The 16,167-nt window shown below is 42.8% G+C and overlaps 1 protein-coding gene across 1 annotated transcript in view; it reads right to left on the bottom strand.

Annotated features, from left to right (window-relative positions):
• Positions 1–15,104, bottom strand: part of PLPP3 (phospholipid phosphatase 3) — an 89,487-nt gene extending 74,383 nt beyond the window's left edge. The window contains exon 1 of the mRNA XM_005903333.3: positions 14,407–15,104. Within this exon, the coding sequence (XP_005903395.1) occupies positions 14,407–14,545 (139 nt within the window). The 5' untranslated portion in view covers positions 14,546–15,104. The remainder of the gene's footprint in view (positions 1–14,406) is intronic.
• Positions 15,105–16,167: the final 1,063 nt, after the last annotated feature.

Raw genomic sequence — 16,167 nt, 5'->3', positions numbered from 1 at the left:
CCTACATGATAAGATAAAGTTCGATACAGTATTAAGCTACTATTGACCTTCTGATCTTACGTCAGGAGCAGGACCATCTGCATCGGGTGATTGTGGATCATCAAGACATAGCAACATGGATGGCTGGAGGTCAGTAGCAGCCCATGTTGACAGCTGCGGGTCCTGGTGAGAGATTTGATCCCACTACTCAAACTGTGTGCAAGTTGAAACTTTTGAGTTATTTCTGGAATTTTCCACTTAATATTTTCAGAGCAAGGGTAACTGAAAACATGGAAAAGGAAACAGCAGATTAAGGGAGGACTACCTTTGGAAATATTTTAAAATCTCAGCCTGCCAGAAGTTCCTTCCATTGCTAGCAATACAAACGGCTGCTTCAAAAGAAGACATTAGGCATTTAATCATTGTCCACTATCCACAGAGCTGCCTGTCCATTCTAGAATGTTCAACATTTTCACCACCAAAGATCCCTTGCCGTTCTTCCATGACTCTCTATGACATCTTTATTTACCAGGTAAACTACATGTAAGTCATTTGTTTGCTTCTGTTAATCAAAGCACGGGAAGTGCCGATCACATCTCCTAATGAGTGGAAATAACCAGCAAGACCAGAGTGATCTGCCAGGTGTCATTCCACACTCAAATCACAAGCACAGAAAGCCGGCGCTTTGACCAGTCCGGGCAGAGGCCGATGCTCTCAGTTAACCTAGGCAAGTTAATCATTGAAAAATGAACAGTACATGTTAGATATTTCTGAAGTTCTGAAAAGCGCACGAGATGCCCTGTGATTGCCCTAGTAGACCTTGATGGGCCCAGAGAACCCACGGTAAGGATCACAAGACTAATTAATTTTGGACAAGTCTTCATGTGTTACTGACGTGAAAGTTGGCAGGGAACAGTGCAGAAAACTTGAGCTTCAGAAATAGAACAAAAGCAGGAGAGCCTATTGTTTAAGAATGGCCTCATGAGATGGACTTCTCAGGTCTGACCCCAACTCAAACTCACTTGCTCGTAACTTTTGTTAAGTTATTTCTAATATCTCTGAATCTCAATTCTGTGAATACAGATAATAGTAATAAAGACTTCATAGGCATATTGCGAGGATTAAATAAGAGAATGCCTGCACCCTGTATAGCCCAGTGAGAGGTACATACTTGTACTTGGTAAATGTTGGCAACTGTCATTATTTAGTCAGGCCTGAGTCCAAACCCCAGACTTAACACGTATTAGTTGTGTGAACTTGGGCAAATCATTTACCCTCTCTGAGTTGCAAAACCAGTTATTGACATCTACATTATTCTGTGATTGAAAAGATAAGTGAAATATCATCTAAAGTTCCTAATATTCAAGGTTGAGTGTCTTTTCCTCACCCTCTTGAATTGTATGTGGTCTAATTTTTCATTAACTTATAGCTTAAGCTGTACTGTAATTTTCAGTTCCAACCAATTTCTAAAGATTTGTCCTTGTGTCTTATACTCTAATATCACCCAGTGTCCAGCACATAAACCTAAAAGACGGACCGTAATTTTAGTTTCTGAGAGGCAATCACGTATACAGCTGTATCTCCAGTGGGGAAAGGATGGGAAAAAAGAAATCAGTCTTATCAGGACCTACAGTTCTATTTCATGGTCTTAAAAATATCATAAAGCAAATCCAAGGAATATATAGATTTCAATATTTGTACTTTTAACTGTTTTCAGGGTACTCTGAAGATCCAAGGCTGCTTTTCATTTTACTGAAGCAGGAATCTGCTTGTCACACTCTAGTTTCTGGAAGTATGTCACTCAGCAGGTGAGTGGGTCTAGCTGACCACCAAGCTATTCCTCAAGCAGTTTTATTATTCTCCATTCACTCATCTTAAACCCAGTGACACTGCTAAACTGGTTGAAAATTTTCTTTGTGAAAAATTCTCTGACAAACAAAGCAACACTATAGTGTTTTCATAAATATGTTAATTCCAAAAGTCTTCAGTAAAATGTTTGCATTTTTCCCATATATATCTTAATTAATTTTAAGACACCTCTATTGATAAAATGGTACAGCCACTATGGAAAATAGTTTGGCAGTTCCTCAGAAAGTTAAACATAGAGTTACCATATCATTCTGCATATCTATTCCCAGGTAAATATACCCATGAGTATTGAAATTCTGTGTCTATACAAAAATCTGTATATGAATGTTTATAACAGCACTATTCATAAGACCCAAAAAGGGTAAATAACCCAATGCTCTAGCAACCAATAGATGTATAAACCAAATGCAGTATGTCCATATAATGGAATATTACTTGGCAATAAAAGTAGACGAAGTACTGATACAAGCTGAACATACATGCTACTATACGGATGAACCTTGAAAATATCATGCTGCTGCTGCTGCTGCTGCTGCTAAGTCACTTCAGTCGTGTCCGACTCTGTGTAACCCCATAGATGGCAGCCCACCAGGCTCCCCCGTCCCTGGGATTCTCCAGGCAAGAACACTGGAGTGGGTTACCATTTCCTTCTCCAATGCATGAAAGTGAAAAGTGAAAGTGAAGTCACTCAGTCGTGTCCGACTCTTCTCGACCCCATGGACTGCAGCCTACCAGGCTCCTCCGACCATGGGATTTTCCAGGCAAAAGTACTGGAGTGGGGTGCCATTGCCTTCTCCTAGTATGCTGAGTGAAAGGCAAAGAAATAGAAAGTTGATCAGCAGTTGCTATGGGATGGGGAAGGAGGAGGGTAAATGTTGAATGACAGCTAACAGGTACAGTTTTGTTTATTGTTGCAGTGATTAAAAAAAAAATTTCTAAAATTTATTACGGTAATGGTTTCTTAACTCTGTGAATATATACTAAAAACCAGTGAATTGAACACTTTAAATGAATTAATGTTATGGTATATAAATTGGGTCTCAGTAAAACTTTTAAAACTGTTTCCCTAAACCAAGAGGATTTCTAATGGCCCATTTATTTTAAGGGGCATTTGAGAAATTTAAAGATTACAGAGCAAATAAATAAATAAAAATATATATATATATATATAAAACTCATAGCCTCATCTTTTTAATAAGATTATGAATATAAAGAAGTATTTACTAATCCTATTATAATAGGGGCTTCATAAGTCTTCTACAAACACTGCATTTAAAATGTCTGTGGAGGGAGGGGCATTACCATGGTTCAGAGGCTCCCAACCAGATCAGGAACCCCACCACCATCCTCCCATCCCTTCTACCTTACCCCTCCCCAGTTTCCTTTAATCTCCTTCTTCACCCATCCTTCTCCTCTCTGTCCCCAGTAACTCAGATTCATCTGTCTCTCAATTGATCTCCCTCCTCTGCCTGCAGTTTCCCTCTCCTCAAATCCAAAGATCTCAAACAAAAATCAGAGTAGATTTACCTCCTCTAAAAAATTGCTCATGAATATGTTAATTCCAAAGGTTGCCTGTAAAACTTTTGCAATTTTTTTTCCTTACACATTTTAACTAACCTTACAACACTTCTAAAATGATGCAGCTGCTATGGAAAAGCAGTTTGGCAGGTCCTTAAAAAGTTAAACATGGAGTTACCCTATGACCCAGATCCTAGGTACATACTGAATCTGGTTTCTATATAAAATATTCCACAATAAAAAGAAAAATGAAAACAAAAATACAACTTCATTCACTGGTCCTCCAAAATAAAGTTCAAGTCCTTAGCAGCCTGCCATTTATAACTCTCCTTTTTAATCTGGCTCCTAATCATCTCTCCAGCCTCATCCCCAACATCTTCTATCCCCCCAACTTAATGCAAATATACACCACTTACATTCCATCCTGCAACCACTCACCCTTCCCAAACATGTTCCTGTTTCCAAGTCTCAGCATCTGATGCTTCCCCTGCTACTCTCTCCCACTCTATATGTACTCAGTCACTCAGCTATGTCCAATTCTGCAACCCCATGGACTATAGCCCACCAGGCTCCTCCATCCATGGGATTTCCAGGCAAGAATACTGGAGTGGGTTGCCATTTACTTCTCTACTCTGTATAATGTGGGCTATTATTTCTCTAGCAAGACCCAGCTCCATGCCCTCAGGCAAATTCATTGCTTTTCCTTATGCAGCTATAGCCCCTCCCTTACCACTCCCAAGTCAGTGGGACTAAATGTGTGAAATTATTAAAAAGTCTGTACCCATTTCCAATCTGGGAATTTTTGAAGTGCAAGGAACCCTACCTCCCGACCCAAACCGAGGGGAAGAAGGGACTGAGGGGGGTTACACATAGTGGATGCTCAGGAAACAACTGCAGAAGATAAGACATACTTGAAAGGTATAAACATAAAAATTAAATAGATTCTCTAGAAATTATACAGATTGATGCCACAAACTAATTTGGAGGCCAGATATAAAGAAACCATCAATGAGAACAGCTTCCTTCATGTCAATAATCATGTGTATTATGTGCTTTAAAGACACATAAACAGGAACCAAAGCATACTGCTTATTATGACAAGGCGCTTACACTGATTTGCATTTCTCTGCAAAACTCTCTAGGCATATCATTTTGTTAATTTGTGACAAACCTCAAAAACACACTTCCCACCAATACTCTGATTGCAATGTATAGTTTAAAAGCACACAGAAATCATCAAGTTCCTTTCATAAGTCGCCAGTTGGATCTTATGTGTGTTGTTTGGTTCAGTTTGTTTTAAATTTGGGAATTTTAATGCAGATCATCATTTATAATCTAACTTGGACTTAAGGGAAGAATAGTTTCACCAGGATGTCAGACAAACTGACCTAGCCTTCTTTAGAATATGAGGACCACCAGCTCATGCATGGCCTTGAGGAGATTATTTCATCTGAGACTCAGTTTCCTCCTCAGTCAAAAGCAAACACTTTGAAAACATTGGCTTCTCTTTCTCCTTTCCTGAGACAGGTCATTTGAAAAAGACGGTGCCTGTTCAAGTTCAAATCAGTCAGCAGTGATCTTTGGTAATAAGCAGTTTCTAGAACAAGGGCCAGTTTGAAGAAAAGCGATATATGAAAAAAAACTGCCTAGTCCATCAAATCTGCACCACGTGTCTCTAGCCTCACTCAGCTATCATCCTCTGATTTGGATTAAAAGTTAAACCTGTTTGTCTTGTTCCTCTTTTAATTGACCCAGGCAAGAGAAAAATGAGAACAGAGCTCTCTGGAGAACTACCTCATATACGATATCAAGTTTCAAACTGACAAGGACACACCGGAAAAGCAAAATGGTAAGAAGGCACTGGTTCTAGGCCCTGCTCCTTCATCACTGGACAACTACTAACCAGTCCTAGCCTCCACGTCTTCCTATGTGAAGAGCACTGACTAGGACGTGGTGACAATGACAACAGCAGCTGGGGAGTGCCAGCGCCATGCACTATACCAGGCATCACCTCACAGGTCCACAGTGCATGCTATCCCATTTCACAGGTGAGGAAACAGAGACCTCGGAGACAGTCACAACGTGCCCAAGGGTGTACAGCTTATAACCACAAGCAAACTCCCACCTGTCTGTCTCCAAAGCCTGTGCTTCCTCCTCAGATCTCCTACCTGTCCCCTGTTCAAAGAGGCCTATTTTTCTGACTGAGATAGAAAAATGATCTCAGTATTGCTGATAATGAAATCCTCAAGGTACTTTCAAATTCTAAAGTGTCCACAAATCTAGGCACTGAAAAATTGCTCCGATGGAATTTTCTTTATGTCCAGAGAGGCTTGTCAGCACACACCAAGCTGTTGCGCAGCTACCTCTATATAACTCTGTGCCCTTTACTGCCCGATATGATCCTTGCATTAAGACTCATATTTGTGTCCTATATTGGGAGTTCCCTAGTGGTCCAGTGATTACGACTTTGCCTCCCATTGCAGAGGGTACAGGTTCAATCCTTGGTTGGGGAGGTAAGATCCCACAGGCCTTCCAGTCGAAGAACTAAGACATAAAATAGAAGCTATATTGGCCCTACAGAACACATTTGTACATATGTGGACCCAGTAACATGGACATAAATGAAATGGAATGGAATAGAAAGAGAGAGCCTTCATGGCATAAACTGCGTTGGAAAGTGGGCAGCAAGGTAAGCTGACAAGAGTTCTGGAAAATTTAGTGACTCCTACTAGCTGGGTGCTCTTGTTCAAGTTACTTAACCTCTCTGAACTGCAGTTTCCTCCTCTCTAAACGGATCAAATATCTAGAGCACATGGTTGGCATACAATAAATACAATCACTATCACAGTTATTCCCTTCCTCAAGAGACATGGAGAATGCCCTGGATGACAAGCATTTCGATTATTTTCAAACATGGCTGCTCTTCTTAGTTAGATTTTTTTCCCCTGGGCTTTCAAAAGACACATAAAAGAGTTGACCCTAAAACAGGCCCTTTGTCCAAACTTCCTCCCAGCTTTCCTAAGGTGTATCTGTCTTTCCCTTAAAGTGATATGGCCATGTCACTTCCAGAGGAGAAGAAAGTAACCACCAAAGGCTCTTGAGGTTCCCACACACTGACTTTCCCCAAAACTGCCACTGCTCTCCTCTGGCTAATGGAAAACATTTGTATTCCCTGTCTGGCTTTTTCTTAGACTCTCTTCACAATTGTTTCCCCTGATATATTTCAGGCAACTTTGCAACCAAAACATTAAAGAAGATTTCATAGAACCATTGAGGAGTAAGAACAGTGGGGAGGAAAGGAAAATGTTATTACTATGAATAATAATAGCCACATACTACCCAATAATGACTTAGTGCTTTGAAACTTTTCCAAGTAGTTTCAGATTTATGATATCATCTACGCTGTACCATACATGAGTGTCATGAGGTTTGCTTTTATATTTTACAGATGAGGAAACTGAGGCCTGAAAGATTAAACAGTTTTTGCCCAAGTCACATGTGTAGAGGACATTCTGTCAGGATTTGAACCCAGCTCTGGGTGAATCCAAAGCTTGTACTGTTCCTGCAGTACTCTGCCAAGCTAACTTTGATTTTTTAAAGGCTCTCTTTAGAAATCTAATTCATTCATTTTACTTTTTACTCACACACAACAAACTTCAATATCTCAAAAGAAAATATTTATAGAGTTTACACTTCATTTATCCAAAGTGGTTACTTGGCCTTCAATAAGTATACTACAGAGAACTCAGTTTAAGTAAAAATCCCAGATTCTCAGCAACTAGGAGACACCACCAAGCCCTGGATGGGGAAGATTCCCTGGAGTAGGAAATGACAACCCACTCCAGTATTCTTGCTGGAGAATCCCATGGACAGAGGAGCCTGGTGGGCTACAGTCCATAGGGTTGCATAGAGTTGGACACTTTCACATTCACCAAGTCCTTGCACTAAAAATCACAGGCGACTTTCAGGCAAGCACCCAGCGGTAATTTTTCCTTTTGAAAGAATTCTAAAAGTCTTGAATATCTTTTTCTTAATTTTATTGGAGTTTAGTTTGTTTGCAATATTGTGCTAGTTTCAGGTATACAGCAAAGAGATTCAGCTATACACATACACATATTCATTTTTTAGATTCTTTTCTTATATAGGTTATCACAGAACACTGAGTAGAGTTTCCTGTGCTGTACAGAGGTCCTTGTTGGTTATCTATCTTACATATTATAGTGTATGTATAGGCTCATCCCACGCTCCTGATCTGCCCCGCCTTCTGCTGCCCGGACGTTCCCCCTTTGGTAACCATAAGTTTGTTTTCAACATCTGCAGGTCTGTTTCTGTTTTGTCAAGTTCATTTGTATCGTTTTTTTTAATTAGATTCCACATATGAGAGATATCATATGTTATTTGTCTTTGACTCACTTCACTTAGGATGGCCATCTCTAGGTGTCTTAAACATTTTTATTGGAAAAGACAGGTGTACTGACCACAAACAGAAAAAAAAAAAAAAAATACAGACAACCTAACAATTTAAGAAGTGCCAGAACATTTAATCCTTCTCTATAAACCAATAGCTTTTTCTCAATCGCCATTAAGACACTAGCTATTAAACAACACAGTGATTCTCAAATTTAGCCTGATAAGAATCACTAGAAGCTATTATGAAACACAGAATCCTAGGCCGTGGTCCAGTGCATACTGAATTTGAATCTTCTGGAAAGAAGCCTGAGAATCTGTATTTCACACCAGACAGGTGTTCTTATTAGCTGAGGTTATAAAGTACTGATACAGCAGGAATCCTGAAAGTTATCACTCCCCAAATAATGTGTACCATGTTAAACTGACACTCAGGGTAGCAAGTCTCCATTAATAAAACTTTTTAAACTGGGAAGTAGCCCCAGGGGGTTGGCATTATTAACATCATGCTATGCACAGCAGGGCTTGCCAGCCCAAACAACTGCACAGGAAGTGGAAAAGAAAGAATGTCAAACTGACAGGAAATCAATAGCACTAAACGTGGAAGAGGCCACCAACCCTGACTTCAACAGTCTCCCACAAAGGCAGCTATATCCCTATGGCATATATCAAGTACAAGAGAAAGGGATGAAAGAGCTAAGAGGGGGGAAAAAAAAACTAGCCAATCCAGACAATGAAGAAATAAACGTTTTCAAATGTCCTGGAAGAGTCAGCAGGGCTTACCTACGAAATGGAGGCTCCCTTCTCATTACGATCAGTGCAGGATGCTTCTTGGCTGGAAGGTTCACTAGTTATTAAGTGAAAATCTATTTCTAAATTCTTTGGTTCATGTGGTAGATTAAGTTATCAAAGTCTACTGCATTATTAAAAACACATACTTAGTGACTCTAATAGCACAGTTAAAAAAAAAATAGAAGGGAAAACCTGTTGGGCTTGCTTCCTATTTCACCTATAATTCCTATAAATTTTAGGAAGCAGGTGAAAGGACGCATCTGGCCAGGAAAAAATCTAGCCAGGTTCTCAGCATATTGGATGAACTCTAAGAAAAGACAATGCTCTTTATCCCTCCAGAATGAACCCCAATTCAAGCTAATTGTCAGCAATACTTCTGTGATACAAAAACATAAAAATTCAACTGTTGATAAATAATCCATGAGAAACAATTTCTGGGTTTCTACACCAGTTATCTATCAGCACAGATTCATAAAATCATTAGTGCTAGAAGGGGTCTGAGAGATGATTTAATCCCTTTCCTTTGTGATCATAATCAAGAAATCAGGCCCACAGAAGTCAAGGGAATGTTCTCAAAGGCACACAGCGACACAGCAGTACAAGACCAGAGCTCCTATTCCTAGGTCCTTATTCTTGTGACTTCCTGGGCTAATATACAACCAAGAGCTAAGCAGAGCACAAGTATCAGGTACCAGGTAGACATTCCATAAATCCAAGTTTCATTCCTCTCTACTAGAAATCGGTCCTGGAAGGTCACAAGGCAGCTTGTGACATTAGACATCATCCCGCCCAACCAGTCATTTCACTGTTGGAAAAAACTGAGACCCATTAAAAACTAACTTGCCACAACCACACAACTAGCTGCTGGCACTGGCCACCCTGGAACCTGAACTTCTGGCTCCAAGTCCCCCATCCTCTTCACTACATCACATTGCCTCCCTCTCACTATTAAAAGTGAAGAGTTTAATAATAATACATGATAATTTTATTTATCCCATAGACTGAACCAGTTCTAGAATTTTGTTTCAGCCTTTTAACTGCAAATCAAGAAGTGTCCAAAAACATTCTAGAACCACTAAGTTACTAGCATAGTTGCTGACTATCCAAATTCTCTATTTTTACCCATTTGAGTTTCTTTCTCTTTGCCTCACTAACCGTGTTTCCTGGTAAGGAATGGCACAGGAGCCAAGCCTTTCAAACCAAATCTGCCTGAGCACCTGCTCCTTCAAACATCTCCCACCCCCACCATAAACTCAGTTACGCCACCTTCTAGTATCCAAAGTCAAAGGAGGAACAGTCTTCACACCTGCTCTTTCAAAGATCTCCCACCCCAACCATAAACTCAGTTACCCCACCTTCTAGGATCAAAAGTCAAAGGAGGAACAGTCTTCACACCTGTTCCTTCAGAGATCTCCCACCCCCACCATAAACTCAGTTACCCCACCTTCTAGGATCAAAAGTCAAAGGAGGAACAGTCTTCACACCTGTTCCTTCAGAGATCTCCCACCCCCACCATAAACTCAGTTACCCCACCTTCTAGTATCAAAAGTCAAAGGAGGAACAGTCTTCAAACTACTGCATAACTGCACTCATTTCACATGCTAGCAAAGTAATGCTCAAAATTCTGAACAAAAAACCTTCTCTAAAGCATGATCAGAATATACTGTGAAGATGGGATGGCTCAAAATACTGCTAAATTTTAGGGGTTGCCTTCTCAGCTAAAATTTAGATCAACAATGAATGAAAATCATCTGTCTTCAACCTGCTAGGCCAGTGTGAACTTCTCCTTTTGGACGTGGATGCTTTGTGGTCTTTGCTATAATATTGTTATTGAGTTTTTGTTTCATGGTCTCATCTACCTATGATTCTGAGACACAGCATATAAACACAGCCACAAAAGCTTCATATAGGGGTCTGGGTTATAAATCCTTTGCATTTGCCCAAGTATTGAGAGATGACAAATAATTTTCACATCCAATATTTCCTCTGATGCTCATGGCAACGTAATGGAGCGGCTACTCTGATCACCATCTCACAGATGGGCTCACTGACCTCAGAGGATGAAGGCCCTTGAACAGAGCCCTTGACAAAAAGCTAGACTGGCTAACTCTGCCCACCTATCAAAATGCACAGGCTGGGAGGAGGCAGTCAGTAAATACCTGGGGAGAGAGACGGGGAAGAGATGAGATGACTCAGAGAAGCTCCACGTAGATTTACCAAATTTGCACATTTGCACTACAGTTATGCACTGCTCTTTGTGCTTTTTTTGGAACCACTGTCTTATAGGGTAAAAAAGCACCCTCAAAATTTGGGAATTACTCAGTGTTAGAACCGCCCCAAATCAAAGCAATGCCTTAGGGCAATGAGACCATATCATTGACCAGAAGAGCTGAACCACCTTTATCCATCTGTTTCATTGCTAATAATGAGCTGGAAAATGTGGAGGGGCAGCGTGTGTGTGTGTTAGCTGCTCAGTGTGTCCAGCTTTCTGCAACCCCATAGACTGTAGCTCACCAGGCTCCTTCTGTCCATGAGATTTCCCACTCAAGAATACTGGAGTGGGTTGACATTTTCTTCTCCAGGGGATCTTCCCAACCCAGGGATCGAACCCCAGTCTCCTGCATTGCAGACCGATTCTTTACCAACTGAATCACCAGAGAAATCCTGGCTTTCTGCCAACAGAGCTTTAAACTTTTTCTAATAATCTGAGTTTTAAGATTCTTCTGATGAGGGAAGGGGGATGGACTCCAGTCATGCCCGCTGAAGATTAGGGATCAACTCAAATTGACTTGTGTGAATCTCAGTTTTCTCATCTATAAAAAGGAGATAGTCTCTTCATCAGTTGCAGTGAAAAGTACATAAACTAATTTACTTGACAAAGAGTCTAATAGAGCTTAGATAGAAAAGATGCTCCTTCCTCCTTGCATGGGAATTGTCTCTGCTGCTCTCTTGTAACCTGGTACAGCAAAAGCATTGTATTAAAAAAAATAGAAGGCCATCCATATTATGCAACCAAAAGAAAAACAAAATCAATTTCAGAAAAACTACTATGCAAAGATTCATAACCATTTTTATAAGCAATGATTGGCAAAGATAGCTATTTTCTGAGATATAAACTCCCACAGGTGATTCTCTGACACCAGATTCTTTTCATCCTCAAAGGCGAGTGGACTTCTATTGTTTCACCAAGAATTTTACATTCCAAAAAAGGTAACAACACGTATATTGCACATTGCCTCTTATTTTTTTCCAGACACAAGGAGAGGAATCTTGGTGTATATTCCTGTGAGAGAATAAACAGAAAACTGTGTCTTTTGTCATATATTAGGGCTTTGTAATCCAGACCACATGATCAATAGACTATATAAAAATTAAATCATGACTGACAGTCCCAGGCAAAAAGTGAACCAAGTAGAAACATTTTTTTAGGACTGTGATGTGTGGAATATTAAAATCACATGTTGTGTTAATAATTTTCTTTTGGAAGTCAAAGGGAGTTCTCCTGCATAATTTCTCAAGTAAATGTTTACCTTGCAGTGTTTCCTATTATAGGAGGTCAAGACGCATCAAATTAGTGATATTGTGGTCTGATCTATGCACAGGGGAGACACTTTTTAAATGACTTGGTTGACATGATGTTAACGGCAAGGCATATACCCTTAAAACAGAGCTGTGTGATTCTTACGGTAAAATAAAAGATCCTATTATCTTATAAACATTTTTTACAGTAAACAAAACCATTTGCTGGAACAGGCCAAGAGTAAATAAACTTAATAAACAGCTAGGTATAGAATATTAGCTTTGGAAGGGACATAGGGAGATTCGGGACAGATGAAGAGCTGAAATGCACAACTGTACACCTTACTCACACCTTCAATGCACAACAGTATCTTAGGATTTGTGTGTCCCTGGCTAAACTATAGCTGATAGGTGTGTCTTAAATTCCTTCACACTTTTTCCTTTGATAAGACACACCATCTCTTGGGATTGCCTTCTGAAATCCGAGTGGAAAGCAGAAGGAAGGGTAACAAAACTGTCTGAGCTTTGCTTCCCTAACCACCAAGTTGGAGATAGGAGGGTACATGGCAACAGACAGTCTAGAAAGAGTTCACCCTTCCACCAACAAACCGCACCAGTAAAGACTGGAAGCCCCAGATAAGTTTACAGCAAACAGCTTCAGTGTGTTTCTGGGTCCCTGGTACTCCCCCAGGACCAGGGAGAATCTCTTAAAAATTCAATAGCTTGGCAAGGAGACTTTAAGCACTAATCTCCCCACTGTGCATAAGTCGGTTGCCTTCAGGAAGGTGGGCCCCCCAGTGACAATTCCTTTACATAACATCTTAATGTTGAATTTATATGAAGGGGTGAGAATGGGATTTGCGACCTGAACTACAGGCACCTTGCTTCCCTTCCACAGAGCACAATTGACCTTCAGCTGTCTCCGTGTACCTAAAAGAGGCCATTCTTCCATTTAAACTCCGAGAGTCTCTTCTTTCTTCGACTCTGAAAATTCACTATGGACAGTCAAGCCAAGGTCAGATGGACCTCAGTTAAGGACCCTGCTACAGAGTCATGAAACAGGGACCTGGGACTTCAGCCCAAGAAGTCTCTGGTTTGCACACTCTGCGTGCACAAATCCAATTCAAAGGGGACTTGAACCTCCTGTGCAGGAGCTCTATTTTAAGGGAATGAAACTGGGAACACAGATGTTTCTTCAGTTAGCAGAGTTGGCAGAACAGCCCCTGGACCAAATCCGAGTTCTTAATGCAGGAAGGGGCCTCAGAGAGCAACTAGTTCAACCCACTCACTCAATTGATAAGGAAACTGAGGCCAAAGAGGCAGTTAGGTGGCACACTCAGCAAGTGGCAGAGTGGCCCTGTTCCGATGACAAGTCCTGCACGCTTTCCACTTCACCATGATTCGCTTAAAAAAAAAATCTAAGCTGACTTCAACCTTGGAACTCCTGTAGATTCGTGTCAATAGCCACCCCTCGCCCCGGGGGCAGTTCATAAATCCTCCTGACCCTCCCACCCCACGCCCTATACTCCTTCTAGCTGTGACTTCCAAACAATTTGGAAAACAGAAGCAAGCTACTGCCTCAACTTTTCGGGAGTACAATTAATGCTGGTCCCAATGCAGGACGGTGGCTAGTTTTCCCAGTCCCTCAGTTTCCTCACTGGTGAAATGGACCTCCTCGCTCGTACTGCACCGAGTCACGGAGAGGGCCAGTCAAAACTAACACCTGGTACACAGTAGGCGCTTTAAAAGTGACTGCTGGGTCGGCACCACGCATCAAGCCCCTCGAGAGCACTCTCCCAACCCCTGGGGGGCGTGCAGGAGAGCAGCAAGTGAAAAGGCCTGGGCAGTCTCAGCGGAAGGGCTGAATGTTTACATTCGGCCGGGAGAAGGTAGCGCTCTCCAGGCGGGAGCCCGGCGCTCCAGGAGATCCATCTTACTTGGATGGATGTCCAACCAGCTCTACGCCGGCTCCGGGTCCCGGTTCCATCGACTTCCCCTTTCCTAACGGGACGAGCCCACTCTTTTCGTGGGATTCTACCCGAGCTTCCAACTGCAGCTCGGCTTTTAGGATTCGGTGTCCAAGTGGCCCGCGAAAGCCTACAGCGCTCCCAACACTTCTCTACAGGCCGGGGAGGCGGCGGGAACCGAGAGGGCGGGGACCCGGGGGCCGAGAGCAGCGCGAAGGCTCCCCGAGAAGCCTGCAGGGGCCCCCGAGGCTGACTGCGCGGCACCGCCGGGAGACGCCGCCCCGTGCGCAGCCCGAGTCGGGCTGGGACGCGCGCCGGGCGCCGAGGGCCCGAGGGACAGTGGGGCCGGGCTCACCCATGAAGAGGCAGAAGAGGTCCAGGCAGATGAGCAACACCCGCTTGCTGCCTCCCTTCCTCGGGTTGTTGTTGAGCGCCGGGCTGCCGCCGTTCTTGCTCTCTGCGACGATCGCCTTGTCGTACTTGTAGTTTTGCATGGCGCTGGTCAAGACGCCCGGCGACAGCAACCACACACCCAGACGCCCGGGTCGCCTCCCGGCCGAGGCTGCTCGGGGCGCGGCGGGAGAATGCGGCCCCGCTGCCCGCTTCCAAAGGCAGGCGGTGGTGCTTTCTGCTCCCCCTGGGGCTCCTCTGCTTTTCCTGTCTCAACCCTGAATCGTTCGAAAGTCCAGGGTGAAAAGAGCCAACTTCTCGAGAGGAAAGTTCTGCAGCGCTGCGCTGCTTGCAACGCGAGCTGGCGTGTCTCTGAGCAAACCAGCGAGTGGGCAGCCCGGGCGCTCGGCCACCTTCCTCCGCGCCTGGTTGCTTAATGAATGGGAGCTGCGCGGAGCGGAGCTGAGCGGAGCCCAGCCACCACCGAGCGCTGCCGCGACTCCAACTTTCCTCCTCCTCCTCCTCTTTCTGCTGCTGCTGCTGCCGCCGCGGCTGCCGCTGTGATCACCAGGGTTTGTTTTCAGCACTTTTATTGCACGAGGTCCTTTTAAAAAAGAGAGAGGGAAAGAGAGGGACCTCCTTACTTGGCTCAGAAGGGATTCTGAAAGCACAGCCCCTTCCTTAAGCAGCCTAAGACGTAGGATAATTAAGGCCACATTTTCCCCCACCCCCTTCCAAAAAAAAAAAAAAATCCTAAAAGGAAAAGTTACTCTCAAACCAGAGAATCCGGGAGCCCCTAGCGTTCAGAAACACTGAACTGTCACAAAAGGAGGGGGGAAAACAAGTATAAAAAGAAACATTTTCTTGCTGGCCTTGGGTCAGGCTTAAGTTTAGGCTGTACAGCTCAAAAGCGTTTCTTCTCTGTGACACGTTTGGGGCTTTCAAGTCTTTATTTTGATTTGAATCGTATTATCCCAAAAATATTCAAAGGAAAAAAAATCGTTTTTTATTGTTTTTAAGATCTTAACACCCAGCACCAGATACTGGGGTAAAATCTGAGGGGGGGTGTGTGTGTGTGTGTGTGCTCAGTCGTGTCTGACGCTTTGTGACTGTATGGACCCATGGACTGGAGCCCGCCAGGCGCCTCGGTCCCTGGAATTTTCCAGTCAAGAATACTGGAGTGGGTAGCCAGTTTCCTCCTGCAAGGGATCTTCCTGACCCAGGCATCAAACCCTCGTCTCCTGCATCTTCTGCATTGCAGGCAGGGAAGCCCAGGATTCCGAGGATAGGAACAGGAAAAGAACTGCAGGACTCTGGAACTGGACCTGTGGTTTGAAATCCTGGCCTGGCCACAGCTCTGTACTCCGATTTCCCGATATGTCAACTGGAGTTAATGTATTTCTCCAAAACAGAGGAATTGTGAAGACTTAAATAGCTAACCTACCTCAGGGCCTAGAACAGTGCCAGGTATAGGTGTTAACTGTGATTTTTACTCCTGTTTCCAGGGTGAAGGAATTCCAAGCCCTCCACTAGATCAACTGGCCCCCAACCTACCTGTACCACTATGCGGGGGTGGGGGGTAGTTTGGGGGTGATCTAATGCTTTGCCTTAGAGATTGTTATATGCTTTTAAATTATTTTTAATTTTACTTTTAAATTTATTTAATTTTTAATTTTATTTTAAAATGTATTTAATTCTTAATTTTTCTTCCAGGTAGAGTACAAAC

The sequence above is a fragment of the Bos mutus genome, chromosome 3 (genome assembly GCF_027580195.1).
Source record: "Bos mutus isolate GX-2022 chromosome 3, NWIPB_WYAK_1.1, whole genome shotgun sequence".
Taxonomy (NCBI): domain Eukaryota; kingdom Metazoa; phylum Chordata; class Mammalia; order Artiodactyla; family Bovidae; genus Bos; species Bos mutus.
The sequence above is the reverse complement of the archived record's forward strand: the minus strand, read 5'-3'. Positions and strand labels throughout refer to the sequence as shown.